Source organism: Delphinus delphis, chromosome 3 (assembly GCF_949987515.2).
Source record: "Delphinus delphis chromosome 3, mDelDel1.2, whole genome shotgun sequence".
In the NCBI taxonomy this organism is placed as follows: Eukaryota; Metazoa; Chordata; class Mammalia; order Artiodactyla; family Delphinidae; genus Delphinus; species Delphinus delphis.
In genome coordinates, this window is record NC_082685.1 from 42982281 (window position 1) to 43010000 (window position 27720).

Genomic DNA, 27720 nt, shown 5'->3' on the forward strand with positions numbered 1-27720 from the left:
CTAGACTGAACAGTAGTAGTTGATACATCTCTCCTCCCTTGGCTGCCCTCAGAAGCAACAGAAGCCATCAAAAATGAGAAAAGGAGGCCCTGTGGTCCATGTCACCTTTTTATTCACTTGAACTGCCCATCTTCTGCCTTCAACATGATCGACACCCATGCCTCTTATCGAAACTGCCTCCTAGGGGACCGTGACATTTTCTTAAGTTGAGGAAGATGCGGGAAGAAGAAAAACAAGCCCAGAGGTCAGTCAAATGTGCTTTTTCCAGCTCTGGCTTGAACTGCGCATTTCCTCTCAGCTTTCAGATGTCCTTTGGCAAGAAGGGAGCTTTTGTCTCTCGTCAAAACAGACCCAAATTCTTTCTCCCGTCACGTGCCTGGCCGAGCCAGTAGGCTGCTCCGTAACGTGATCACCTTGGCCAGCCTCCCAGCCTACCGACTAATAACAGGGTGAGGCGGCAGCACAGCGACAGCAGCTGCCAGCGTCGGGGCTGAAGGAAGAGAAAGCGGGCTTGAGCTGTGCCAGGACCTTGGAGGAGCTGGGACACAGCCCACTGCAGAGGTGAGCGGGAGCTGCTGGGCAGGGAAGCTGGTCGCCAAGGTCAGGACGCGTCCAAGTTCACTTAAAGAAAGGCAAAGCATACCCTTCTCACCTCTGCCACCTCTCTGTCCTCTCCACTTACAGGGCAGGTGAGATCTGCCTCTGAACAATGTCCTGGGATGTTTTCTTAGTACACAGAGTCCCTTTCTGTCTCACTAATGTCTGCCGTCCTCTGCCCATGTTTGTACAATCTACCTCCTCTGTAGTCTTGTTTTTCTAGCAATTGACAGGTAATTCTGTCAAATGGACTCGCTTTGGCTTCAAAACCACATGAAAGAGAAAATCCCAAATCAGAACTTGAAAATCCTACTGGAAAAAGACTGCCAGGAGGCAACTGTGGTTGAATTGCTTCTCCTCTCTAACCTGCCAGGGTCACCTGGAAGGGATGGGGCCAATTACAACAGTCTTAAAATCGCAAAGGCCCCAGGTCGATGTGGGGACTAGAAGGTGGACAACCATGTCAAAGCTGTTTTGATCGACATACCGGGATTTATCAACAGATGCTCCACTTTCAGACTTGCTGATGTCCTGGTGGTAGCTCAGGAAGGATTCCCACAGAGGTTACAGAGGGAGAGGAATACAGTGTGTGTAGACGGGTGTGAACAATGGGCCACTGGTTTTCAGGATGCTATACAGGTCTTTGGGGGCATAGGGCAAGCAAGACAAGACAGAGACTTGTAGGGTGCTTCAGTTTCATATGCAATTCCAACTAACTTTCGCTGGTTGGGATATAAAGATTCAATTCAATTTGGTAAAACAAATGCTCTGAGCGTTAGCTTCTGACCTTAGAAAGGTAAGTGTGTAGTATAGGAAAAGGTGCTGAAACGTTCAAGAGCAAATGTTGGACACATTCTGAGGGCAAAAAATAAGGCTTTTAATTCTTTTACCCTTCTTTTGTTTATTCAACAAATATTTCCTGAGTATCTGCTACATGCCAGGTTTGTGTTTGGTACTGTGGATCTCGTAGTAAACAAAATAGGCAGGCTTTCAGCTTCACGGGCATGCAGTCAACTGGGGCAGTAAATCATAAAGGGTATAAGTACCCAAGGCAAAAGCAGTGAAGGGAGCATTGCTAAAACTGTCCAAAGGGAGTAATTTTTTGTCTCAAAATTCAACCTTTTCCTTCATGCATTTTACCTTCTTGAATGAGTATCTTTCCCCTCTGTAAAAGTCTCACGTACGTACAGACCTTGGTCATAGCAGTTCCTCGAAACCCTCTTCATCAGAGGCTTTAAGCTAGAGGCAGGCTGTTCAGCTTTTCCCAAGAATACAAACAGCCTGAGAACAGAGGCTGAAGTAATGGGAGTTTCAGTCCTCAGGAGAGTAGTCCTCTCCCGTATGAAATAGAATTTATGCTATTCTGAAAACACATGTGGCACCAGGCAAAGCGTTAGGAAGCCTGGATTTTGCCAGAAACTGTGTGGAGTTTGGAACAAGTCAGTTCTGCTATCTAAGCCTATCTCTTTAGCGATAAAAATGGAAGAGGTAGACCAGATGGTCCATCAGGTCTTTTTTTTTTTTTTTTTTCTGATAATTTCATGAGATATTTACAAAGAAACCATGCACATTCACATAAAGATAATATATCTTGTACCTATAAAATGGGAACCTTCATCAACCATGCAGAATATCCAGGAAGCTAGAATCTGAAAGAATCAGGCTGCAGACAAATACAAATTAAAATTAAACTGTCTACTTCTCCCACCCTCATCCCATTCCCCTCCCCTGTCTTCAGATTTTTTTAGGTTGTGAACATGCACTATAGGCTCACTGTGCCATTTACCTAGATTGGGGATTCTGCAATAAATCATTGCTTTCAAAACAGTCAGAATCATCTGCTTTCAAAACAACCAAACTAAAAAGTATCTAATTTGGATAATCTTATAATATCTATCGAAATCCCTTTAAGGGAGAATCAATTCATTGTTATTAAGTATTAGAATATTTACTTTTAGTGCATTTAATTTCTTTCTCTCTCTGAATGCATTCTCATCATAAATGTTATTTCATATCCTCCTCCTACATACTTTCTCACTTGGAAAATCAAAGTTATATAGTATTACATTATTAAATAGGACCAAGAAGCATGTCTTATTCATGTTTGTATCCTCTGTAGCTAGCATTGTATCTGGCACACAATAAATTTTTTTTTTTTAAAACACATGTTTAGCTGGTGGCATTTATTTTTTTAATTTATTATTATTATTTTTTTTTTTTTGCGATACACGGGCCTCTCACTGTTGTGGCCTCTCCCGTTGCGGAGCACAGGCTCCGACGCGCAGGCTCAGCGGCCATGGCTCACGGGCCCAGCCACTCCATGGCATATGGGATCTTCCTGGACCAGGGCACGAACCCGCGTCCCCTGCACTGGCAGGCGGACTCTCAACCACTGCGCCACCAGGGAATCCCTAATAAATATTTCTTGAAAGAATGATTATTATCTTAGAAAAACCATGCTCTATTTTACCTTTTGTATTAAAAAAAAAAAGCACACACACACAATATCTAATCCATTGTTTGTGGCTGATAGAGGCTGATCTCATTCCTTTGTGTCCTTTTACAATCCAAATGCCCACCCTGCATTCACCAACATCAGCACATTCTATACCTTTTGCAGACTTAATCGGTATAATGAGCACTGAATTCAAGTTCTGCCACTAAATAACTGTAATTTGAAGCTGAATAATGAAAATTTCTATGCCTCCATTTCTTCAAATGGAACATGGGGGCATCAGAATAGATGAGCTTAAGACAACTTCTAGCTCTTAGATGGGAGACTTCAAAAGGTAGAGAAAAAGAGAGGAGGTACCATAAAAATGTAATGATTATAGTACCTTAACATAGTAAATATTTAATAATTGCTATTGTTGATTTTGTTTGCCAAAATTTCTAACTTGAACAATACCACTGGCAAACAATGTCAAGGAAATTCTTTGGGTGAAGACACATTGGCCCACCATGTTTGAGGTCCCCCATGGAATCTTTCTGACTGACTCTATTCAGTTAAAACTGAAAACAAGTCTACAGATGTAGAGAGGCACAGAAAACAAGCTGCTTTATCATAAAATATTCAGAAGAATGATACGGTTGTGTAGCTTAGAGGAGTCAGCTGCCTAGACAAACATCTCAGGAAATAGCATGTGGGCCTATTGGCTTAGCCGAAGAAAAATGGCATATCAGGAAATGTTTCATTGCTTCTAATGAAGTCAGATGTCAACAGATAAATGCTATGACTCCTGCAGCCATAGGGCCTTCCTACCACCAAAAGATAAAGAGTCACTTTCCCTTTGACCTGAAGGCTGCCGTTCCAAGGTCAAGCTTAGGTATCAGCCCCTAATCACTCAGTCTCAGCAAAGCAGTTTCTATGGCATGGACACAGCAGGCATCAGCACCCTGCCTGTGGCGTCAACAGAGCCGCCTCCTCCCAGGGTCTTATTGTACTGACAGCCTTCCTAGTCTCACTTAGGTGTTTAATTTTAATACCTACTTAATACTTTACATCCAGCCTCCATCTCAGAAGGGTTTGAGATAGCTTCCAGTAAAAGGATATACACAGAATAGTTGCAGAAAAATAAAAACTGATTAGAACCCATCAGGCACTCAATAAATACCTTTTATACTGTTTTGATGTGGGGGTGGGGGGCAGTGATCTGTAGAAAAAAGAACCAGGTGCTTTACTGCTATTGCTTTGCTTTTGGACCATGTAAAATCATTACCAAAAAAAAAAAAAAAAGAAGAAGAAGAAGAAACAGGGCACTGGTCCTTGTCATAGTTACCTTTGATAATCTAATGAATGCTATGAATATGAAAAATGAAATTTCAGGGGAGACAAAGATTTCCCAAAGCCCTTAAGGAACTGCAATTAATATGATGAAGAGTAAAGTAAAAATGAATTACTCTGTGAATCTTCAATAAAATATTTCCTATGAATGAGCACTGAATTCATTTAAAATTTTTTAATATTTCTGTAATTTTCTGAATAGGTAAAATATACTCATGGTACAAAATTCAAAAGGCAAAAAATAAGGCACGTGGTAGAAAGATAGCCTTCCTTCTGCCTTGACCCCCAGCCACCGAATTCACCTCACCAGAAGCCACCACTGTAACCAATTTCTTATATATTCTTCCAGCAATAGTCTAATATTTTATGTACTATTCTATGTATACATAAACAGCACACACACACACACACACACACACACACACACACACACACATGTTCCACACATTACTTTTTCACCTACGAGTTCTGGAAAGTACACACAGGGCTGCCTTATTCCTTTAATGGCTACAGAATATTTCATTACTAGATGTACTATAATTACTTAACCAACGCTTTATTGATGGAATTCAAGGTGTTTCCAATTCTTAGTCATTAAAAACAATGCCACAATGAACATCCTTGGACACACATCATTTTTTATATACTGGATTATATAAAAGGAAAAAACAATCCCAAGAAGTATAATTGAGCATTAAATTTAACTCTGAAATTACAGGCAGCCAAAGCAAAAAGGGGTGAGAAGGACCAAAATGGATTGCCTTTTTGCATTCCACAAGTAAGCATACCACTTCTTCCAAAGAGGAGAACTTCTTTTAAAAAAAAAAAAAAAAACTGATTTTTTTTATTGAAGTACAGTTGATTTACAATGTTGTGTTAATTTCTGCTGTACAGCAAAGTGATTCAGTTATACATATATATACATTCTTTCTTTTATATTCTTTTCCACTATGGTTTATCATAGAATATTGAATATAGTTCCCTGTGCTATACAGTAGGACCTTGTTGTTTATCCATTCTCTCTATATATATTAGTTTGCATCTGTTAACCCTAAACTCCCAATCCTTCCCTCCCCCATCCTCCTCCCCCTTAGCAACCACAAGTTTGCTCCCCAAGAGGAAAAGTCCTGTGCACTAATTTCTTTATAAGAATTTATCAGCTGTATTCTCATAAAAAGTGCACTACTTCATTTGGGGAACTAAACAACGGGGTAAGGAATATATTCGACGGCAGTTTTGATATTCATGTGGCAGATTCTTACATCTATCTTGATTTTTTTTAAAAAAGTATGATATAACTAAAACCCAGCATTCCTTGGATAAGCTAAAATGCAATTTAGGAGGAAAAGGCTTGGTTGTAAGGTTGGAGACCACGAGAAAGCCTGGGCACTGTCCTCCTTTAAAGATTTCTTGGGCATGCCAGATCTCCTGCCCTACTCAGTGTTTTCTTAGCTCTGGACCAGAACTTAGGCTAGCACTTTTCATATGGATTTTTGAAATGATGGGTTCATGTACCTAGACTGAGACTTTGCACCTCCAGGAATCCTTGTACATAGTAAGTTCTTCGTAAATGTTCCTGGAAGGAATAGAGGAGCTTCAAAAGGTCAAAGACCGTGTCTTATTAGCTTTGCAAGCTCTTGGCAAAGATAACGGTGATGATAAGATATCGGGGAAAAGCTAGATGAGACTTTGACTTGTAAGTGAAGTTCCTGTGGCATGGCACGGCAAAAAGAGTCCTGGTAGCTAAAGAAACAAACAGGCAAACAAAGAAACAAACCCCAAATCCCCTCAGCTTCCCTCCCAAACAGGATGGATATCTCGACAGGGTCCACAGAGCCTTTCACACTTCCTAACAAGCACTGAGGAGGGAAATGCATGGTGATGTGAAGGGTCTACCTTTCTGCACATGGTTTGCAGATATTAAGATCTCCAAGTCGTTCCCAACTTGAGGTGTTTCCTTTCATATTTGGTTCCTTGTCATTAAGACACTTTACAGGCTTAGCCCCCAAAGTACCTAGCACAACTAGGTACTTAAAGATCTGTGCTTTCTGGGACTCCAGGCAGAAGGCAAACTGCCAGATTGAAAATGACCCTGCTTCATCCCAGAATTCTACCACTGTGTGAAAGGTAACTTCATGAATGGGCCCGTATCCATCTTGAGGATGTGGGCCAAACTTGGGAATTGGGCCAATAGGAATTGTTCAGCACAATGAAGATGGAGAAAATCACTTTTTTTTTTTTAAATCACTACTTAAAGGAGAATTCTTAAGGACCTACTGTATACCACGGTGAACTCTACTCAATACTCTGTAATGACCTATATGGGAAAAGATCTAAAAAAAGAGTGGATGTATGTATATGTATAACTGATTCACTTTGCTGTACATCTGAAACTAACACAACACTGTAAATCAACTATACTCCAAAATACAATTTTTAACCTTTTTTAAAAAGGAGAATTCTTGGGAATCCTTATAAATTCAGGTTACTGAGTAACATCTGTGGTCCCCGATGTGGGGCAGGGCTGTTTACCATAGTTTGGGGCTGAGACTTGTCATCCTGAAACGCTTGTGCAGTTATCCTCTGGAAGCCTCAGGCGGTACAGAATATGACTATAGAGCACCCCTAACACTCAGGTAAGCAAAGGAATCCTGACTGCCCTCCTGGGTCAGAACAGGGAGTGAATGCCTGCAGCTTCACTTTATTCCTTCTCTTCTGTTGTGTGTTTTTCTTTCTTTTTTATTGAGAAGTCAGCACAAGGTAGAGCTCCACACCTCCAAGCTACAGCAGGTTCTCCTGCTGCCGGCCAGGCAACAAAGGGTGCTGGAGGAGGGAGTGGAGGTGACAAAGAAGCAGGCCTGGGGGGGGGGGGGCTGGGGGGGCTATAGTGCGGCTGAAATCCATTCCCCTGCCTCCAGGTAGAGACTGGGCTGACACTGCACCAAACATTCAGGTGCCTTTTCTTAAACCAGATGCTATCTCCCTGACCGGGAATCAAACCTCCCGGTATTCCTCCCTGACAGGCTTTTCCTCTGAGCTGACTGCCTCCCTTCTGCTGTGACGTGATTCACAGTGGAGCTGGTGAGCAGCTTATCACCTCCCTCTGCTGTCCTAACTTCTCAAACCCCTGGAGGCACTTTATATGTCACCATTCCTCTCTTCCCTTTTCCAGCCTAAGTATTCTGTAAGAAATGAGGGTCAAGGGGAAGCTGTATTTCCTAAGGTCAAAGCTGGTAAAAATGCATCTAGAATAATAAAACCAAGCATAAACATCCACAAAAGAATAAAACATCCTTAGAGATATTGGAAGCTGGGCCTGATCCTGGCTCTGCCATCTAGAAACTCACCTGGCCTCCTTTCTCTAAGTTCTCTCACCCTTGTCACATGGCAGGACGATGAACTGTAACGCTCCTCTTCAGCCAGGTCATGACACTATTCGATAGCGACAATAATAAGTGTTGGTGAGGATGTAGAGAAGTTGGAACCTCATACATTACTACTGTTGGGAATGTAAAATGGTGTAACCACTTAACGTTCCTCAAAAAGTTAAATATAGTTGCTATATGACCCAGCAATTCCACTCCTAGGCATATATCCAGGAGAAATAAAAACGTGTCTACACAAAAACTTATGCAAAATTGTTCATAACATTATTCATAACAGCCACAAAGTGGCAACAATCCAAATGTCCATCAACAGAGGCATGGATAAACAAAATATGATATATCCATATGACAGAATGTTATTTGGCAATAAAAAGGAGTGAAGTACTGATAGATACCACAACATGGATGAACCTTGAAAACATCATGCTAAGTATAAGAAGCCAACCACAAAGGACAACATATTGTAGGATTCCATTAATATGAAATGTCCAGAATAGGCAATTCCACAGAAACAGAAAGTGGCTTAGTGATTATCGCGGGCTAGAGGGGGGTGAGGATAGGGAGACAGGAAATTCATGGCTAAAGCGTGTAGGATTTCTCTTGGGATAATGAAAATATTCTAAAACTGACTGTGATGATGAATGTACAACTCTGTGAATATACTAAAAGCCATATATATGTACACTTTACATGGGTAAATTGTATTGTATGTGAATTTTATATCAATAAAGATGTTTTTAAAAAGAACAAATACAATTTTAAAGTCTCCTCAGCCTCATCAGCAGACCATGTGGCCAAACTTTTGGATTTTTGTCACGCTGGCAGGTGAGAAATAATATCTTATTATAGTTTTAATTCACATTTCTCTTATTATGGAGGAAGTTCAGCATCTTTTCCATTTAGAGTCCATTGATATTGATTTCTTTTTATTATATACTAAATTCCCATGTATATTTTAAGGTCTATTTGCAGACTTTCTAATCTGTTGTATATGTCTGCCTACTCATGTGCTAGCACACAATTTCAACTATTAAAACTTTATGATGGGGCTTCCCTGGTGGCGCAGTGGTTAAGAATCAGCCTGCCAGTGCAGGGGACATGGGTTCGAGCCCTGGTCCAGGAAGATCTCACATGCCACAGAGCAACTAAGCCTGTGCGCCACAACTACTGAACCTGCACTCTAGAGCCCATGAGCCACAACTACTGAGCCCACGTGCCACAACTACTGAAGCCCATGAGCCTAGAGCCCGTGCTCTGCAACAAGAGAAGCTACTACAATGAGAAGCCCGCGCACCTCAACGAAGAGTAGCCCCCGCTCTCAGTAAGTAGAGAAGCCTGCGCACAGCAATGAAGACCCAACGCAGCCAAAAATAAATTAATTAAATAAAAATTAAAAAAAAAAGAAAAAACCTTATGGTGGGACTTCCCTAGTGGTGCAGTAGTTAAGAATCTGCCTGCCAATGCAGGGGACACAGGTTTGAGCCCTGGTCCAGGAAGATCCCACATGCCACGGAGCAACTAAGCCCCTGAGCCACAACTACTGAGCCTGCGCTCTACAGCCCGCAAGCCACAACTACTGAGCCCGTGTGCCACAACTACTGAAGCCCGTATGCCTAGAGCCCGTGCTCCGCAACAAGAGAAGCCACCGCAATGAGAAGCCCGCATACCGCAACGAAGAGTAGACCCCACTTGCCACAAGTAGACAAAGCCTGTGTGCAGCAACGAAGACCTAACGCAGCCAAAATTAAAATAAATAAATAAATTTATTTAAAAAAACCCTTTATGGTAAGACAAGTAGGGGGACAGTCAACCAAGTCAAGCTGGGCAGCAACTCAGGGTAAGTGCAATCCCCAAGCACCCTCCCACCAAACCCAGCCACCGTCCCAGGCTGTCACCTTCACAGAGAAGTCATGGCTTTATTTCAAATATGGAGAAACACAAAGTTTGTTGCAAAACACTTAATAGAAATGCCAAGAAATGTGATAAAGAAGAGACTGAAAAAGGCCAAGATCTAAAAGGTCATTCAGATTGGCACAGAGAAGTCACAAGAACACACTCCAAAGACACAAACCATCAGAAAAACCTAGCACTTAATTTTGTGAGAATAAAGCCTAGGGTAAATGCTGTGGCAGCTGGAGACCAAACTGCAGTAGCAGTAAGCAAAGGCAAGTCTGGCAGGTGTAGTCAGATCTTTGGATGCTACATTGAGGAGTATGAACACGGACAAAGACTTCTGCCTTGACGGACAATTTGAACACCGGTTTGAAACATTGGATGTTCAAATGCGACAAATGGAAGACACAATGAATAGCATTTCAACCCTAACAACACCACAAAGCCAAGAGGCTATGTCTCCTCAAGAAACACACCAACAGCAACAACAACAAAAAGAAACAGCAGATGGCACTGGCCTTGACCTCACTATGGAGCCACCGCAGGGTCAGTCAGGTGGTGTTGGCACAAGAACAGGATGAACTGTCAGAGACGTACCCACATCCGTGATCAAGTGTAAGGTGTAAAGAACTGATGCTTCTGAAATATTCCCTGGGTGTATTATGTATATGAATGTGTTACACTAGAGTTACGTTGGAAACACTGCCTGAGTCAGCATGCATACTTGTCCACAATGCTTTCTTTTGGCTTGCTGTACCTTGAAAATACACTGGAAAATTCCAGAAAGTTTCTACCTTGCCAGATTTTATAGTTCTGTGCAGTATGTGTGTAAGTGTGGAGGATATACTTTTGTAGATGTTTTTGACAGTACAGAACTAGCTTGTAGTAAAAGGAATATCGTCCTCAAAACTTAGATCAAAACTCTAGTACCGGGCTTCCCTGGTGGCGCAGTGGTTAAGAATCCGCCTGTTTGGGCTTCCCTGGTGGCTCAGTGGTGGAGACTCCGCCTGCCGATGCAGGGGACACGGGTTCAAGCCCTGGTCTGGGAAGATCCCACATGCCATGGAGCAACTAAGCCCGTGCGCCACAACTACGGAGCCTGCGAGCCACAACTACTGAAGCCCGCGCACCTGGAGCCCATGCTCCGCGAAGAAAGAAGCCACCGCAATGAAAGCCTGCGTGCAGCAACGAAGACCCAATGCAGCTGTAAATTAATTAATTAATTAAAAATATTTTTTAAAAAAACCTCTAGTACCAAAGTATTGTATAATCTTTAGAATAAAGGTTTTTATATTTTAAGTCAAAAAAGTTTATCTCTGTATGCATTGACTTGTGATGCATAAAAATAAAAGCAGGGAAAAGCACACTTAATATGTTGACATGGCTATAAAAAGAAACAAAATTCAGTTATTTGTAGTGAGGTGGATGGACCTAGAGTCTGTCATACAGAGTGAAGTAAGTCAGAAAGAGAAAAACAAATACCGTATGCTAACACATATATATGGAATCTAAAAAAAAATGTTTCTGATGAACCTAAGGGCGGGACAGGAATAAAGACACAGAAGTAGAGAATGGACTTGAGGACACAGGGAGGGGGAAGGGTAAGCTGGGACGAAGTGAGAGAGTGGCATGGACATATATACACTACCAAATGTAAAATAGATAGCTAGTGGGAAGCAGCCGCATAGCACAGGGAGATCAGCTCGGTGCTTTGTGACCACCTAGAGGGGTGGGATAGGGAGGGTGGGAGATGCAAGAGGGAGGGGATATGGGGATATATGTACAGCTGATTCACTTTGTTATACAGCAGAAACTAACACAACACTGTAAAGCAATTATACTCCAATAAAGATGTTAAAAAAAATATGTTTACGTGGCCAAAAATATCTCATTCAGCATATATTATGGACAATGCCATTTTTTATCCTTTTTGTTTCATTTTGCTAAGTAGAGATGCAATTGGTTTTTAATCTGTGTTCACCACCTTTTGACATCAGAATTTTTATTCAGTTGTCTAATAACTACTATTTGGATTCCTTAAAATAACTTTTATTTTTCATTTGATCATTATCTTTATATAACCAGGAAAATTCTGCAACATCACATCAGAAAATAAAAATGATCAAGCCTTAATTTCTCTTATCTTATTAGATATTGGTTTTATTAAGACTTCCAGAAAGATTTACCCTGTCATACTGTCAAATGGAGATCTCAAACGCGTTTCTAATTATTCTCCTTCTAGCCAGTTCTTGTTTGACAGCATTTTAGAAGGAGTTTCATGCACCGCATTCCTATCCATCTACTTGGCCATAGAATTGTTGACCGGTTTCAGAAAAACCTTGGTTGTTGTTTTTAAACTGACAAATAATAACAAAGAATACACAACTGAACCAACTCAAGTTAGAGCTACTCTTTAAGTTCTGGTTAAGAGTCCACTGATATTCTTTTATCTCACAGGAACAACTCTTTACTACCTTGAAGAAGTGAGAAGAGCATAATTAAGTCTTTTAAAAAGCCTTATAATGTGTTTTAAGACTTGCTAGACCTAGTATCCCTCGTGCCCGTCCCTCCTCTACTCTTCTGCTGTATTCCTGGCTATTCTTGCTTATTTGTTTCTCCACGTAAATTTTAGAATCAGTTTGTCCGCCAGGGTTTTTTTTTGGTGGGTTTTTTTTTTTTTTTTTGTAACTCCCAGGTGATTTTAATGAGTTGCCGGCATTAAAAACCACTGCTGGCCATTCACCTTGACTCTCTCTATTCCTTACTTCCTTGGTTGCATGTGAAAATGACACCCAGGCTCACCTGTCCTTTTTCATTCCAGATGAAGGGAGAAGCTGGAAGTGTGCCACACAATGAGAAGCAAAAGCAGGTAAACGCGGGCACCTCACCCACCAAACTGGTGAGAACGCAGCCAGTGACCCTTTCCACATCTGCGGCTGCAGCATAACTGACAACACGCCCCCAAGGTTTCGGGATATAGCTGACACATCAGTGAAGTGCTCGCTTCAGTAGCTGAGCAGAATCACTTGACTCCAGCTGCCTGATTATAACTCAAGCCCCTTTGCCTGCATGAAGGTAGCTGAAGAGCCCCGTAGCTGTCCCACCAAGGTCTCTTGGCCCTTAGAATGCCCCAGGCTCAGGCCTTTGGAACCACCCCTTTCTACAGCTGCTCTGGGGACAAGAGAGGCCCACTGAGGGCTGGGAACTGGGGGGTGGGAACCAGCTGTTGAGCCCAGATAACTTCTGTGCTGCATGCTCCTGCCCTTCCCAGAGACCTTTGTCCTGTCACTTTACCTGGCCCTCACGCTGCTAGAGAGAGAAAACACCACGATCCCTGAAAACACATCTAATCTTACATGTGAAATCGAGGTTTTAAATTTGACTTGGCTTGATCTGATTAAACTCAAATGAAAAATTCCTAGTGAATCTGGAAAGCTCAGGAAAAGGGTCCTTTGAATCCTAAAAAAGGACTAATTGCAAAAGCCCAAGATGAACTGTCTGGCAAATTTGGGGGTGACCTTTGAGCAGCCTGTATAAAAGAACAAGTTTCTGTGGTCTTGGCGATCCAGCCCTTAACGGGGGGAGACAGAGAGAGAGAGAGGGAAACAGAACGTCATTTTCAGAGCTCAGAGAGAGAGAAGGTCATTTTTCAAACCTCAGGACCCGAGTAGACCTTTAAAAACATTTCACTAGCCATGGAAAACGACTTACTAACTTCTGATCAAAAGTGGGATAGGGTAATCAGAGAAGAAAAGAGTCAGTGCAGAGTCAGGTTGCTCTGAATGAGTCAGTCAAAACGGTCTGCTCCTTTAGATCTCCAAAGGCTGGATTAAAACCTGGCCCCCTATTAGATCAGCTTCCCCTACAACAGTGTATGTGACCTGGTTCACTAACTGCACACACGTATAGGGACCACCACCTCCAGTCCTCTCCCACGAAAGAATATTAGCAGACTGCATCTGGGCGTAGAAACATAGGCTGTGATGGACATTTGTCACTCCTGCCCAAGGTACTATAGAAATTGGTGACACACCTGGCAGCCAGGGTTTTCCTTCCGCAAGTCTGGGACCTGCTGGTTGACCATCGAGCTCGCAATGACCACTGTTTTAGGCTTTTGGAGGAGAACATGTAAGGACCGCCCAGTGATGGCCAGCGGTCTGTTCTTTGCCCCTAGAAGCCATCATTGTCCCGTTCAGCTGGCAGCCCAGCCTAATATCTCTGGAAGGCAGAGGACATATTACAAGTCAGAAAATATGTTTATTTACTCTTTTCTTCAAGGGCAAAAGGGTGATGGGCATGGGAAAATAGGCCTGGCTCAGGAACACAGTTGAAGTCCCTGTGGCCTCATCAAGGATTCTGCAGATCCTTCTGTGATGGCCATCCCAGCTCCGCCTGTCCATTGGAATTAGCTGGGGACCTTTAAAAGACAGGGAGGCCCAGCCCCACCTCCCCTGCCCTGGCAGAGACTCTTATGTAATCGGGCTGGGGAGTAACCCGGATACTGGGAGTTTTTGAAAGCTCCCAGGTGATTCCAATGTACAAATAATCTGCATCTCTGTTCAACAAGAAGACTGGTCATGGGAACATATGTATATGTATAACTGATTCACTTTGTTATAAAGCAGAAACTAACACACCATTGTAAAGTAATTATACCCCAATAAAGATGTTAATAAAAAAAAAAAAAAAAAAAAAAAAGAAGACTGGTCATGAAATCCCATGGCTCTCGGAAGGCTCACCTGTCCTTCTCCGGGTGACGCAACTGCATACTAGATTCTCTGGATCAGGTTTGCTCTCTTCCCTCCCCCAGCCTTAAGCTCTAACTTTCATACTCACCTCCGCACACAGCCTGAGAGCTCTTGATAAGGAAGAGCCTTCCCACGGAAGTTGGGAAAAGGTCAGCAGATGCGCCATGGTGGCACGATCGAGATCCTGATGCCACCTCACTCCTGCCGGGCTTCAGCAGTGAGCTGCGTGTGAAGGCAGGAGGCTTGCTGGGACCTGACGCTTTCTTGTCCTCCCCTAGGAGGGACACATCTGGGGCTCCATGAGGAGGACGGCTTTCATCCTGGGCTCTGGCCTTCTCTTGCTTGTGGCCCTCTGGAACTCAGTCACATGGTGAGTCTTCTCGGCCAGCTCTGATTCGGGAGCTGGGGGCTGTGCGGTGGCGGTCTATGGGCAGAGCATGGATTTAGGAGCTGTCCACCCACCAGTCTTCACCCAGAAACATGAATGAGTTTTCTTTCAAGGCATCTTCAGAGATTTTGGGGTGCTTCTGGCTACTTCTGGCAAGCCCAGTGGGAGAGGCTGCTGTCTACGTTCGAAGGGAAGGAGTGGCTCCTCTACATTCTAGGTGAGATTCCCAGACCACCAGCACTTAGGGTTTGGGTACATGGTTATAGCTTAATTCTTTTTCTTTTGTTCTCTACTTTGGGCATCTCAGTTTATTACCCTAAGGAATGAGGACTTAAAGTTTAAGGCAGTGGTAACCCCAGAGTGCTAAATTTGGGGGTTAATATGGAATGGATGTTTAAGGATATCTAAGAAAAGAAGTTGAGACACCTCCTCCATCCCCCCAAATAGAAAAATAAAAAAAGAAATCGTTTGTGTGAAAACGAATGCTTGTGAGAGCAGTAATCCTGCTTCTAGATGTCAGGTCCACAAGTGCAAAGGGCTGTTCTGTCTCATGTGAGGCTGTGTCCTTGGACCTGGTGCAATCTAGCTGGCTCTTGGGCCTTGACAGCAAGTGTTCACTCAAAATGTATTTACTGACAGTGCCAAAGCCTGAAAGCAAGCTCAAAACATAGTAGAAGAAAAAACCTATTTTAACATAGGTATTTATGACAGCATTATCTACAATAGTGACTGTCCGCCGTCATACATTCATTCACTCACATAATATTTATTAAGTTATTCTGTGCCAAACTCATTTGTAGGATATAGAGATATTTAAGATAAAATATTAAGGTAAAATGTCTACCCTATTAAAAAACTATGTCACCGTTTGACTGGAAGAAAATTAATAACTACAAAACAAACAAACCTCAACCAAAAACACTTTGTCACAGTCTAGAATGGGAGATTAAAAAGTGTCAGTTGTCACAAAGCAAACACAGAAATAAAATGTTTCTGATGATTGCTTTCTTCTAGGAAGAGAACTCCGAAAATGGGCTGAATATTAAACATGACAGGTTAATGGAATCTTAAGCACTCATTGAAAAGAACAATGCAGATTGCAAATATACATGGGGAGCGTGGTGGGAAAACATTTTATATGTTTCTGTTACGATGATGGGAAAACCACCTATCACCTCAGTGATAAGCAAATACCAGAGAGAAAATATATTTGCCATTTGAAATGTTAGAACTGGAAAACAGTTCAAGATCACCTCTTGTGATTTTCATTCGGTATATTCCTCCAGGAGCCCTTGGATTGACACGTAGGCAGGCACCTCGAAGGGTGGCCCGCTAGGCAACAACCAACCTAAGTTTTTTTTTTTTTCAAAATAAAGTTTCTTATTTCTGAGGATAAAAGTAAATACATGCTCACTTAAATAAAATAAATAAAAATCACACAATTCAAATAAGCATAAAGAAGGTGAAAATCACCTACCTCTCATATCCACGAAATAAGCACTGTTAGTATACTGCATATTTGGTTAAATTTAAAAGACATCTACTATTTTTTTTAATTTATTTATTTCTGGCTGCTTGTTTTGGATCTTCGTTGCCGCACACAGGTTTTCTCTAGTTGCAGAGAGAGGAGGCTAGTCTTCGTTGCGCTGTGCAGGCTTCTCATTGCGGTGGCTTCTCTTGTTGCGGAGCACAGGCTCTAGGTGCTCGAGCTTCAGGAGTTGTGGCTTGCGGGCTCTAGAGTGCAGGCTCAGTAGTTGTGGCTCACGGGCTTGGCTGCTCCTTGGCATGTGGGATCTTCCCAGACCAGGGCTCGAACCCGTGTCCCCTGCATCGGCAGGCGTATTCTTAACCACTGAGCCACCAGAGAAGTCCCGACATCTACTATTTTTTTTAACTTTTTTTCATTGAATTGATTATGGACATCTTTCCATATCAACTGATGTAGATTTGCTCAATATTGTAAGCTGTCCTGTCTATTCCATTGTGTGGAAATATTCTAATCAATTTAGTCCATTCTCTGGGAATTCGAGTGGTTAGGACTCCGTGCTTTCGCTGCCGTGGCCTGGATTCCATCCCTGGTCAGGGAACTAAGATCCGGGACATTTAGGTTACTTAAATGTTCTACTGTGCTTTTTTTTATTTGCTGAGATGGGCATTTATGTGCACGAGTGTGTGTATGTCTTTTCTTTCTTCCCCTCTTTCTGTCTTTGTCTCTCTGTCTCTGTCTTGGTCTGTCACTCTGATCTTTTCCTCACTTCAGATACTGCCAAACTGCCCTGAGGATGTTTGAGCCAATCCCATTTCCTCACAGTGCTAGCCAAGTATTTTTCAGGTATCAACTGCCACACGGCACAGTGATTGATGGAGCAAGAAGGGTACTGGAAGAAGAATGCAGAGACAGAGAATTAAGTTAAACAGCCTTGCTCCTTGGAATATTGCAATTAGAGGAGGCGGCAAATCAAGGAAAAATAAATTTAAGAGTACAAGAGTTAGGTAACACTACAACGTCACTTGAATAACTGCCAACGGGGGTGGACAAAGTGCTTATTTGTTCACAGGAGGAGAACAGAAATACTTGGGATGACTTCATGGAAAAGTGGGAAGTGGGGCAAAAAGCCCTATCTAGATTTGTGTTGATCGGTATTTTCTAAAATACCCGGCAGCACATCAGTTCTATCGGAGGTTAATGGGTGGGGAGACCATACGACTTATCATCGAAATGGGACATTGTGAGAATAAAGGAGGGGTTATTAATCATGATGGATATGATGGATACATACTGAAATTGTCCTGGGCAGACAGGGACGAATGGCCAGTCTATTCTCAGATGTTCTGAGAAGACAGAGTGCTGGGTAAAGAAAAGCCTGAGAAAGGTTGAATTTAACAAAGTCAAACAGGAATTCTCAGAGCTGTGACCACACTTGTCTGGACCCTGACTCTCCAAGAAGGTAGGGTGTGAAGACTGTTTTAACCAAGGAGCCCCTTGAGAGGTAGGTTTTCCACTTTGGAAAATGCTCACTGGATGCCTGAAGTACCCCTGCTCATGTCATCATAAGGTCATGGGGATTGGGGAACCCAAGTGCCCGTGGTGAGCTGCACCATACCAAACTCCTCCTCTGCTTCTCCCTTTGCTTCTCCCTTCCTTGGCTATTCTTAAAGGGCTCAGTGGGCACAGACGCCCAAATGTCAACCGAAATTCATTTCTGTTTGGAGTGTATCATACATCTTACCATAGTTTTGTGTTGTTTTTTTCTCCAACCGCCTAGAAGGTTGTTGTCCCCGTTCTACAGCTAAGAAAAGAAATAGAGACACTCCTTAAGTGACCCATTCCAGTCCCCACAGCTGGTTTGTCACCCCAAGACTGAAGGCAGGCCCCCAGCCCCGAGCACCCAGACACCAAGGCCCTGGCAAGGGCCTGCCTACGACGCAGCCTCAGTTACCACTGAGCATGTGTTCGGGGAATACGTGCGCCGCCAGCTCCTGAAGTTGTCCTGACGTTTCCTTCTTCTTCCCAACCTCAGGTGCCACCCAGGTGCCCGTTCTGCTCTTCTGGACCGTCAGTGGACTTCTACTGGTGGTTGACACAACTGGAAAGCCTAACTTCATCTCCCGCTACCGAATTCAGGTCGGCAAGAATGACCCTGTAAGTGTTGCTGCAGCTTCTCCTGGTCAAGGCACAGAACGCAGGGGCTAAAGCCACATTCTCCAAATTCTGCTGGCTGGCCCAGGAGAGACCGGGGCGGGTGGGAACCAAGTGATTCTGTACAAGGCTCCCTCAGGTTAGAAGATTAGAGAGAGGAAATAATATGACATTAGCCAGCCAGCCAAGACTAATGTCAGTCAAAACTAATCTTCTGGCTCCCAGGCCTGGCTCTCTACCTGCCTGTGCTGGCCTACGGCACTGTGGCCAGCATTTTAGGAACAGAAATGATTGTCTCAGCCCAGCACTGGACCGAGTCCCAGATATGTCAGGTAGGTCTCCACCTATCCATGGGAGAAGGGACAGCAATAACTAGATGCTGAAAACACGGATAACAGCTGCCCTTGTGAGAGAGGGACACAGCTGCTGAAACAACGCATAACCCCACTATCATATTAATTGTGAATGTGTCGGTGGTGGTGGTTTTTTAAGCAGGTCCTCCTTCCTGATTATTCAGTACCACCAATAGTACGTAGGTCATCCATGGTAAACAAGGCCTGGACCTTGCTGACAAGGAACTCCTGGCCCCGAAGGAGAGAAAAAGCCAAGCACGTATCTTGGATGGACACAGGCCGGGGAATTGAGCCCCACTGTTCACTGCTCCCTGAGCCTGGCTTGCCTGCTTAGCGCTCTGACAACCTCAGAAGCCTTTTCTTACACAACAAGGAAGAAGTTGATTCTTAAACCCAGATTTTTTTACCCCAGCTCCACCAAAACCACATCCTCGCTTCCTTCCCAGACAAGACAATCATTTTCTTTTCTTTTTTTTTTTTTATAAATTCACTTATTTATTTGTTTCTATTTTTGGCTGCGTTGGTTCTTCGTTGCTGTGCGCAGGCTTTCTCTAGTTGTGGCGAGCGGGGGCTACTCTGCGTTGCGGTGCGCCGGCTTCTCATTGCAGTGGCTTCTCTGGTTGCGGAGCACGGGCTCCAGGCTCTAGTTGTGGCACGTGGGCTCAGTAGTTGTGGCACACGGGCTTAGTTGCTCCGCGGCATGTGGGATCTTCCCGGACCAGGGCTCGAACCTGTGTCCCCTGCATCGGCAGGCAGATTCTTAACCACTGCACCACCAGGGAAGCCCAGACAATCATTTTTAATTATCTGTCCAGGTGCCTGAGTGAGTCACCTCAGCTCTCAGGGAATTCTACCCAGGCCAGCACTCTAGAAAGCAGAGTGGCTGAGAAATAGTGCCCTTGATCCAGGCTTTCAGGACCATCCCTTCCTGAACCAGAGCTACTGGCCTGGCTCACAGTTCCCCTCACTTGAGACGGCAGGGGCCTCCTCCATGTCCAGCTCAGCAGGCAGGGACCAGAGCCAAAGGGTTAAAAGCGGGGCTTGTTCCTTGAGAATGTTTCACCTGTCAGACCACGGAGGTCTCCTTACCAGGCACCACTGACTGAATGCGTACATTCAAGGCCAAGTACTGTAAACATCTTCATCATTCAGAAGAGAAAACAGAGGCTCTGAAATGTGACATGGCTTAGAACCATGATTCACACTCAAGTTTTGTGACACCAGGGCTTGTGCCCTGAACCACCAGGCCACATCAGCTCTCAAGAGAATCACCTAGCGCAATAAACTTCACAGTCTACCATGAATGGAGGGCCACACAGGGAAGGTCTCGTGGCATTTGGCAGAAGCTGAGGTTCAGAAAGGTGCACTGACTAGTTCAAGGTTAGACTGTTCTTGGAAAGCTCGTCTCATCTGCTCCTACACTGTGTGCACCTCAGGTAGTCACACAAGTAAGAAGGAAGCCCCAGATGCCATTTCATCTTCGGCCCATTCCAAGAAAGTCTGACCCCTGACCTAAGACATCAGAAACAGGTCATCGAGTGGGACCTGAACGCAACGGCATTCATAGGACACCACCAGCCACCCCCGCCGCCCGGCTCTGGGTACCCTCCCACTCTCCCGGACTGGATGGCTAGTTCACGCCTCTCCTCCCTCCTCAGATCCTCAACACCTCTGCGCGTCACCTCCTCCCAGAGGGTGGCCTTGCTTCAAGCAGAAGACAGCTCCCCCAGCCGTGCACCACCGCAGGCTGGGGGCAGCACTTGCGCACACGCTCTGACTGCCCACCTGCTGCAGCCCGTGGCCTCTCTCTGGTCCTACTCCAGCCCGTTCCTCCACTGTCTGCACGCTACACCCAGCACCTCTTGTTTACTCCAGCAAGTTGCTCCAGCAATTCTTCCTTCTCTTTCTTTTGTCCTTTTTTTTTCTTCCTCTTCTGGATTTTACTCTCTGGCTTATTACAAACCTGCTATAATTTTTCCCAGCTTAAAACCAAACCAAAACCAAAAACCTTGCGTCCATCTCCCATACTCACTCCCACTCATATTTTTGGTCCCCTTTGCAGCAAAGCTCTTTAAAGGGTTGTCTATACAGTTTCTGATTTCTCCCTGTCCACTGTCTTTTCCCAAAATTTCAGAATTATGAAAAATTGAAAACACGTATACAGAAGTGGAAAAGGTAGTAGTACCCTGATCACTCATTTATATACCACCTAGATTCTCCAGTCTTGTCTTAAACATTTTACAATATGTGCTTTTTCTGTATATAAAACTATAAATATCTATGCATCTATAATTTTTTGCTTCATCATTTGAAGCTAAGTTCAGACACCATAAAACTCTAAATCCTTCAGCCTGCACCTCCTAAAATAATCACAAAACAATCCTCTCACCTCCTCTAGAAACCTCCTAGCGTCAGGCCTTCACCTCCACCGCTCCACCACGATTGTCCTGGGCTAGGTCACCAGTGCTCCTGTCGCAGGCTTGTCTCATTAGACCTACCAGGGCCGTCTCCACAAGTTGCTCATGCCGCATCCTGTTGTAGCTTCTTATACCGGCTGCCAAGGCCCCCCTGTGTCCTCACAGCTCGCCACTCACCCCTTCACAGCCTCCTTTCTGGATCCTCCCCAGCCTAACCTCCCCACCCTGTTTACGCTGACGCCCAGGGCACAGCCTCGTCGTCTTCTGTCCTCATCCCCTCGGCGTCATTACTTTAAATAACCGCCTCAATGCCAACAGCTCGCCAATTTACCTCTCGAGCTCAGAACTCTCTCCCGGTGCAGGACTAAACATCCAAATGCCTCCCTGACATCTCCAATGCAACATGACCCAAGGAGAATTCCTGCTTTCCCAGCCCCCAAAGCCTTTGATACCCACAGCCTCCCCAGTCTCAGCTGGGGAGCCTTTCAGTCCAGAGGCCTTGGAGTCACCCCTGACGACTGTCTTTCCCTCATACACCACATCCAATCTATCAGGAAACCCTATTGGCGCAATTTCCAAAGGGATCCAGGATCCAGCCCTTTCCCACCACCTCCATTGCCACCATCCTCTTAAATGTGTACTTTAGCACTTCTAGTCTTCCCGTTTGTATTCTTGGTCTCCTACTGTCTATTCCCAGCACAGCAGCCAGAGTAACCCTGTAAGATCCTGTCACTTCTCCGCTCACAACCTTGGGATGACCCTCACTTCTCTTGGAATAAAAGCCAAGGTCCTCAAAGTGGCCTACGGGGCCCTGTACGCACTGGCTCCTCCCTGCCTCTCTGACCTCCCCTCCCACTTCTCCCCACCTCACACCTCACTCTTCTCCAGCCAAGTACGCCAGGAGTGTGGCCTATCGTGGAGCCTTTTCACCAGCTCTTCCCTTTGCCAGAAGACACTTCCCCCAGATACCTGTTTCCCTCATCTTTGTTCAGATCTCACCATCTCAGTGAAGCCTACCCTGACCATTCTACTTAAAACGATAAGAGTATAAACTCAGTGAGGGCAGGAATCTTTTTGTTCACTGCTTCCTTCCCAGCACATAGAACACTGCCTGACACACAGAGGGTGCTCGATATCAGCTGAGTGAATAATCGCATGTCACACTCACCTCCTGGTCAAGGCTGCTAGAAGAGGTGTATGGCTTCCTCTGTGGTGCTCTCAGACCAAGGCTGCCCAGACCTGGCTTCACCATGGGAGGAATTCTGGTCCATCAATACATGCAGGACATGGAAAAGGCAGAGGAACAGGCAGGCCTGAAGTATGAGGACCACGCTGAACCCGGCCGCACCTAGGAGCAGAAACCCTCCAGCTTGCAGACAGTTCTCAGGAGGGAATCCCCTTTGAGAATGCCAAACCAGTTCATCGGGACCAGCAAGTGACCTGTGGAGATGGGGCTATTCCCAGGAGCTCCAGGGCTCTGACAAAGGGAAGGGTCAGGGGTCACTGGTTCCCAAGGAAACGCTGGCTGTAGTCTTGAGGCTCGAAGGGATGAGCACGTAAGGCCAGCTCTCCACAGCGCTCGGGGGAGAATGCGCAGGCAGCCCCTCATCCTGACAGCCCCACCCTGAAAACCAGCAAGACCTGCTCACAGCAAGCGGGACAAGAGGCCAGATAGCAGCTCCCTGGCTCCCACCCAGGGAGGCTGGACCACACGAGGAGGCAGGCGACCCTGATCTCTGCACCTGGTCCTGGTCAAGGCTCTCTGGACGAGCAGGGACCAAAAGGCTGAAGAAGGAATGAAGCTGGGAGCCTTCTCCAAGCACCCTGGAGGCTCCCCAAGATGCCTGTCGGGAGTCCGTGGGGTTGGGCCTGGCCAGAGAAATGGGGAGGACGGTGGTGGAAGCTGCAGAAGCAGGAAGGAGCAGGCAGCTTCAGGCAGAAACTAAGGCCGGGGGAGGGGAGTTTCCAAAGGCAGGGCATTACCAGGCGGTTCCATCCCTGGGCCGGGCAGCACTCAGGGGTTGCTGGCTACAGGCAGACATCACTCCTAGCATCCAGCCCCGAGCGAGGGCCTCCCGAGAGCTGCTCACAGAGGAGCCTGGTTCCTAGAAGGGAAAGACCTACTTCCCACACTCTCATCCACCTCCTTTCTTCCTTCTCCCCCCCCCCCCCCGGGCAGGTGGACCCCATGAAACTACGCCAGTCTATCCACACGGTTCTCTTCAACCAGTTTGTGATCTCTTTCCCCATGATGGTCTGGCTCTATCCCATCCTCAAGTTGGGGGGCGACCCCTGCCGCCGAGAGCTACCCACCTTCCACTGGTTCCTCCTGGAGCTGGCAGTCTTCACGCTGACTGAGGAAGTGCTGTTCTACTATGCACACCGGTGAGCGCTTTCCTTCCTGAGCACAGCCAGCTCCTCACTCTCCCAGGTTCACCCACCAACGGGGGTGAAACCTGGCCTCCTCGGAGTTGTAGGGGTGCGACCAACAGCACCTGGCAGCAAGAGCCTCCCGCTAACTAGCTAACACGAAGACAACTCTTCGCTCCACCGCTGACGATGTGCGACCACCGACGAGGGTCCGGGATCTCCGTTCATGTGTGTGGCAGGGCAGTTTCCCATTCATCCCCTTGATTGAATCCTTTCTGGCCATCCTCCCTATTTTACAGCTCATACAACTGAGGTAGAGAGAGGCAACGTCACCAGAAGAACTCACAAGGCAGGGCTGTCGGAGGACCAATCCAGTGTGTTTTCACTGGATGTGAAACTTTGCTCCGTGGATATAACCCCAGTTCCTACCTTTGGTTTCTCGTGTTCTGGTGGGGCAGGGGGAGAGGGAGGTTGGCCGATTTATCAACTGTTAACTCTCTTCCCAGCCTCCTTCACCACCCAAAACTCTACAAGAAAATCCACAAGAAACACCACGAGTGGACAGCTCCCATTGGTGTGATCTCCCTCTACGCACATCCTATTGAGCATGTGGTGAGTAGAGCTCGGCTCCCCCAGAGGAAAGGGCAGCGGGCGCCAACCCCCTTCCCTAAGGTAGTCTCCTGCACAGAGCGGGATCACACTGGCTCTTTCTTCTGCCCATTCAACAGCTACCATTTGTTGTTGGCATATGCCGGGCGATGCTAGATGCCCAACATAAGTTATCTCATTTAATCCTCCCAACAACTGTGTAAATCCTCATTTTGCTAATGAGGAAGTTGAGGTTCAAACAGTTAATAACTTGTCCTAAGTTTCATGTCTGAAGGAGTCCAGCAAATCAAGTCCAGAAACTCATTCGGCTTCCCCAGATCTGGGTCAAGAAGTCTTCCCGGACACCCACCTGCGTCCCCTCCATCCCCTTGGGCCCCTCTTCGAACAGCCCTCTCCTTGCAGGTCTCCAACATGCTGCCGGCGATGGTGGGTCCCATCGTCATGGGATCCCACTTGTCCTCCATCACCATTTGGTTTTCTTTGGTCCTCATCATCACCATCATCTCCCACTGTGGCTACCACCTACCCTTCTTGCCTTCACCTGAATTCCATGACTACCACCATCTCAAGTAAGGCAACCCTCCCCACTGTGGGTCTCTGGGCAGTAGCCCCCACGTTGACTCCTAGAGCTCCTGACAGCAGACACCGGTGTCTCAGTTCAAATGCGGGTCTAGTGGAGAGCGAGGTCTGCAGGTGGGGACAAAGGTGACCATCCTGGGACCCAGATCACCTTGCCATTCTCTTTCTGTCTGATATTGGATCTTCCTGCCACTATGGGTCTTTAACCTGCATTTAGGTCCTGGACCCTTTGAGGATCTAGTGTAAGCCATGGGCACTACCAGGAAGATGCATACATGCATAGAATTCCCGTAGGCAATTCAACAGAAGCTGTCTGTGCACGCTCGGAAAGCCTCCAGGCTCGTCGGTGTGGCCTAGGAAACTCCTGCACCAGAATCACCTGAGATGCTTTCCTCAAATGCAGCCTCTTGGGTTCCACTCCAAATACACTGAATCAAAGCATCTGGGGGAGCAGGCCTTGGCACCTGCATTTAGTTGTGTTCCAGGGGATTCTGATGGAGGTGGTCCCAGAACCTACCTGAACAAGCTGGCTTTGCCCCAGGTTCTGAGTTGTGTGCGTCGAAATCACAGAGAGCTTTCCAAACGAAGAGCATAGCTTTTCAGTCTGGAATGGCCCCAGGAATATGTGCACCACCGCCTGGGTTAACCGGAAGCAGGTGGGCAGCATGGTGGGGATGGGTGTGGGATAGGAGGGCTCAGAAATGTGTGCGAGGCTGGCACAGGTGAAATGAGCGTGAGCTCGCCCGCCTACAGCACCCTCCTCTCTCCTCCAGGTTCAACCAGTGCTATGGGGTCCTGGGAGTGCTGGACCACCTCCACGGGACTGACACTGTGTTTAAGCAGACCAAGGCCTACGAGAGACACACGATCCTGCTGGGCTTCACCCCGCTCTCCGAGAGCATCCCTGATCCCCCGAAGAAGATGGACTAAGACACGGCCCGAGTGCCATCCTAGCCGTGCCCTCTGCACGGTCTGCTAAGGTGGCCCGAGGCCTCCTGGTCGCACCTACCAACTCGCTCCTTCAGCCACGCACTCTGATGACAAACCACGAGGGCAGGGGGGAGGTCAGCCTCCTGGAAAAGCAGGCCCAAGGAGGGGACCAGGGCTCCCCCAACTACCCCTATCATCCCAAAGGGGACCAGGGATTGGCGTAACGAAAAAATATAGCTCCTTGGAATGGAGACCAGTCAGAGGGAAGAAGCCACTTTGACAGGGCTCCTGGGGGGTCCCCCTGGTCCTCTGCTGTGGAAGGGGAGAGGGACACCAGATGACTCCTTGGTAGCCCTGCCAAGACAGAGAATGACAAAGGTGGCAGGAGGCCGTGTGGCTCCAGCCATAGCTCCTCCTGATGCCAGGGGGTGGGAGAACCAGAAGATACTGCTTTGCCCCTTCCTGTCCCCAAAAGCCTCTCTCATTCTGTACTCAGGCCAGGGCCAGGACACCCTGGCAACGGTTCTGGGATCAAGTCCCCACTGCTTCCCGACACACACGCGCGTACACACACACGCACGCGCACACGCACAGACACACAGCGTGATAAAGACCCCACTTCAACTCTGCCCCACTGCAATTGGACATCACCCCTCTCTGAAAATACCAATCACAGGAGCTCCTCCTGTGATTACAACTGAGATACCAAAAAGAGGCGCAGACCACATCTCAATACCTTCAGCCACAGGCGGAAACCAAGGGCCAAACCCTGTGGCCCCGCTCAGCTGGGGCCCCCTTTTAGCCACAGAGGGTAGGGTCAGAGTTGCTGACCTTTGGGGACACCCAACTGAGGCCCCTAATTAGGCTCTCTGAGGCAGGACCAAAGGAGCTAGAACCCTCTTCCTCCACTAAAGCAAGAAATACACGGCCGCACAGCGGGTAAAATCCTTATTTCCCCCTCAAATGATGAACCAGTTGTTTCAGCACCATTTTTACAGGATGACTTTAGCAGTAATGCCTTTTCCAATGAGACCTTATTGTCTACCACAAAACCACAGAGCTGCCCAGGTGGAAGCAGTCCCCACCCTGGGTTCGCTCAGCTGCTTCTGACATTGCCAGGAACCCTGTGGCTCCCAGTACCAACGTGAAGACACTGATTTGCAAGGCCACCATTATAGTTTCCAAAGTCTGATATTCTCCTGAACATTCAGTTCTCCTCTGTCCAGAAAACCACCCGCTGTAGTTTTACAAAATACTTTAACATCTGATAGGGCCACATCTCCAGGCAGAGCTATCAAAGAGGACGACCTCCTGCCACGGGCCCTATCTCCCCAGAGGACCTGCCCAAGAGGCCGACCAGGCGCTTAGCAGGCAGCGTCCTCCTCGGGCCTGGGTGGGCCCAGCCCCCTCCCTGGGACCGCATGCCCTTCGCTTGAGCACAGCTCCTGGTGCACCAGTGCTGGACGTGCTCATAGCTGCTGACCTGCACCCACAACCTGTCCTACGAATAAACAAACAGTTGGAAAACAGTCCCTCTTCAGTGCACTGAGCGAGGGTCGGGAATGAGGAGTGCGGAGGAAGAGGAAGAATGGCGGTCTCTCCTTTTAACATCTGTAGACCTGGAGGTACTGCTGGGGCGCAGAGGGGCGAGGGGCCTCGTTCTCTCACCCTTTTTCTTAGGCAGGTCGCTGGGCCTGGCCCCGACACTGGTTACCAAATAGCCTCAAGGAAAGGTCGAGGTCTCAACACTGGCAGCAGAGAATGTGCATGTGAATGGAGAAAGGATGGAAAACAAACCCGTCTCCTTTGCAGTGGATACTTGGGTTTTTGTCTCCCTACGTGAGTCGTTCCGGCATCACGACCACACGGTGTCTGTGCGCCACAGCAGCACAAGGAAATACTCTGTGGCTTCTTCCAGAGTATTCCCAGCAAGCTGTGGAAGGAATGAATGTCTTCCTCTTCCCAGAGCGGCCCGCAGAAGCCCTGCCCACTGTCTCCTAGCCTCACCTTTGGCCCCTGCGGGCCA

General features: G+C 46.5%; 1 protein-coding gene across 1 annotated transcript; it reads left to right on the forward strand.

The window, feature by feature from the left end:
* The first annotated feature begins 449 nt into the window (after positions 1-449).
* FAXDC2 (fatty acid hydroxylase domain containing 2) lies at positions 450-27491 on the forward strand. Its single transcript, XM_060008472.1, has 9 exons — positions 450-561; positions 12482-12529; positions 14687-14778; positions 14910-15013; positions 18318-18439; positions 23386-23591; positions 24083-24188; positions 24588-24754; positions 25538-27491. Exons 2-9 carry the CDS (start codon positions 12482-12484, stop codon positions 25692-25694), a joined length of 1002 nt encoding a protein of 333 aa, XP_059864455.1. The 5' UTR covers positions 450-561; the 3' UTR covers positions 25695-27491.
* Positions 27492-27720: the final 229 nt, after the last annotated feature.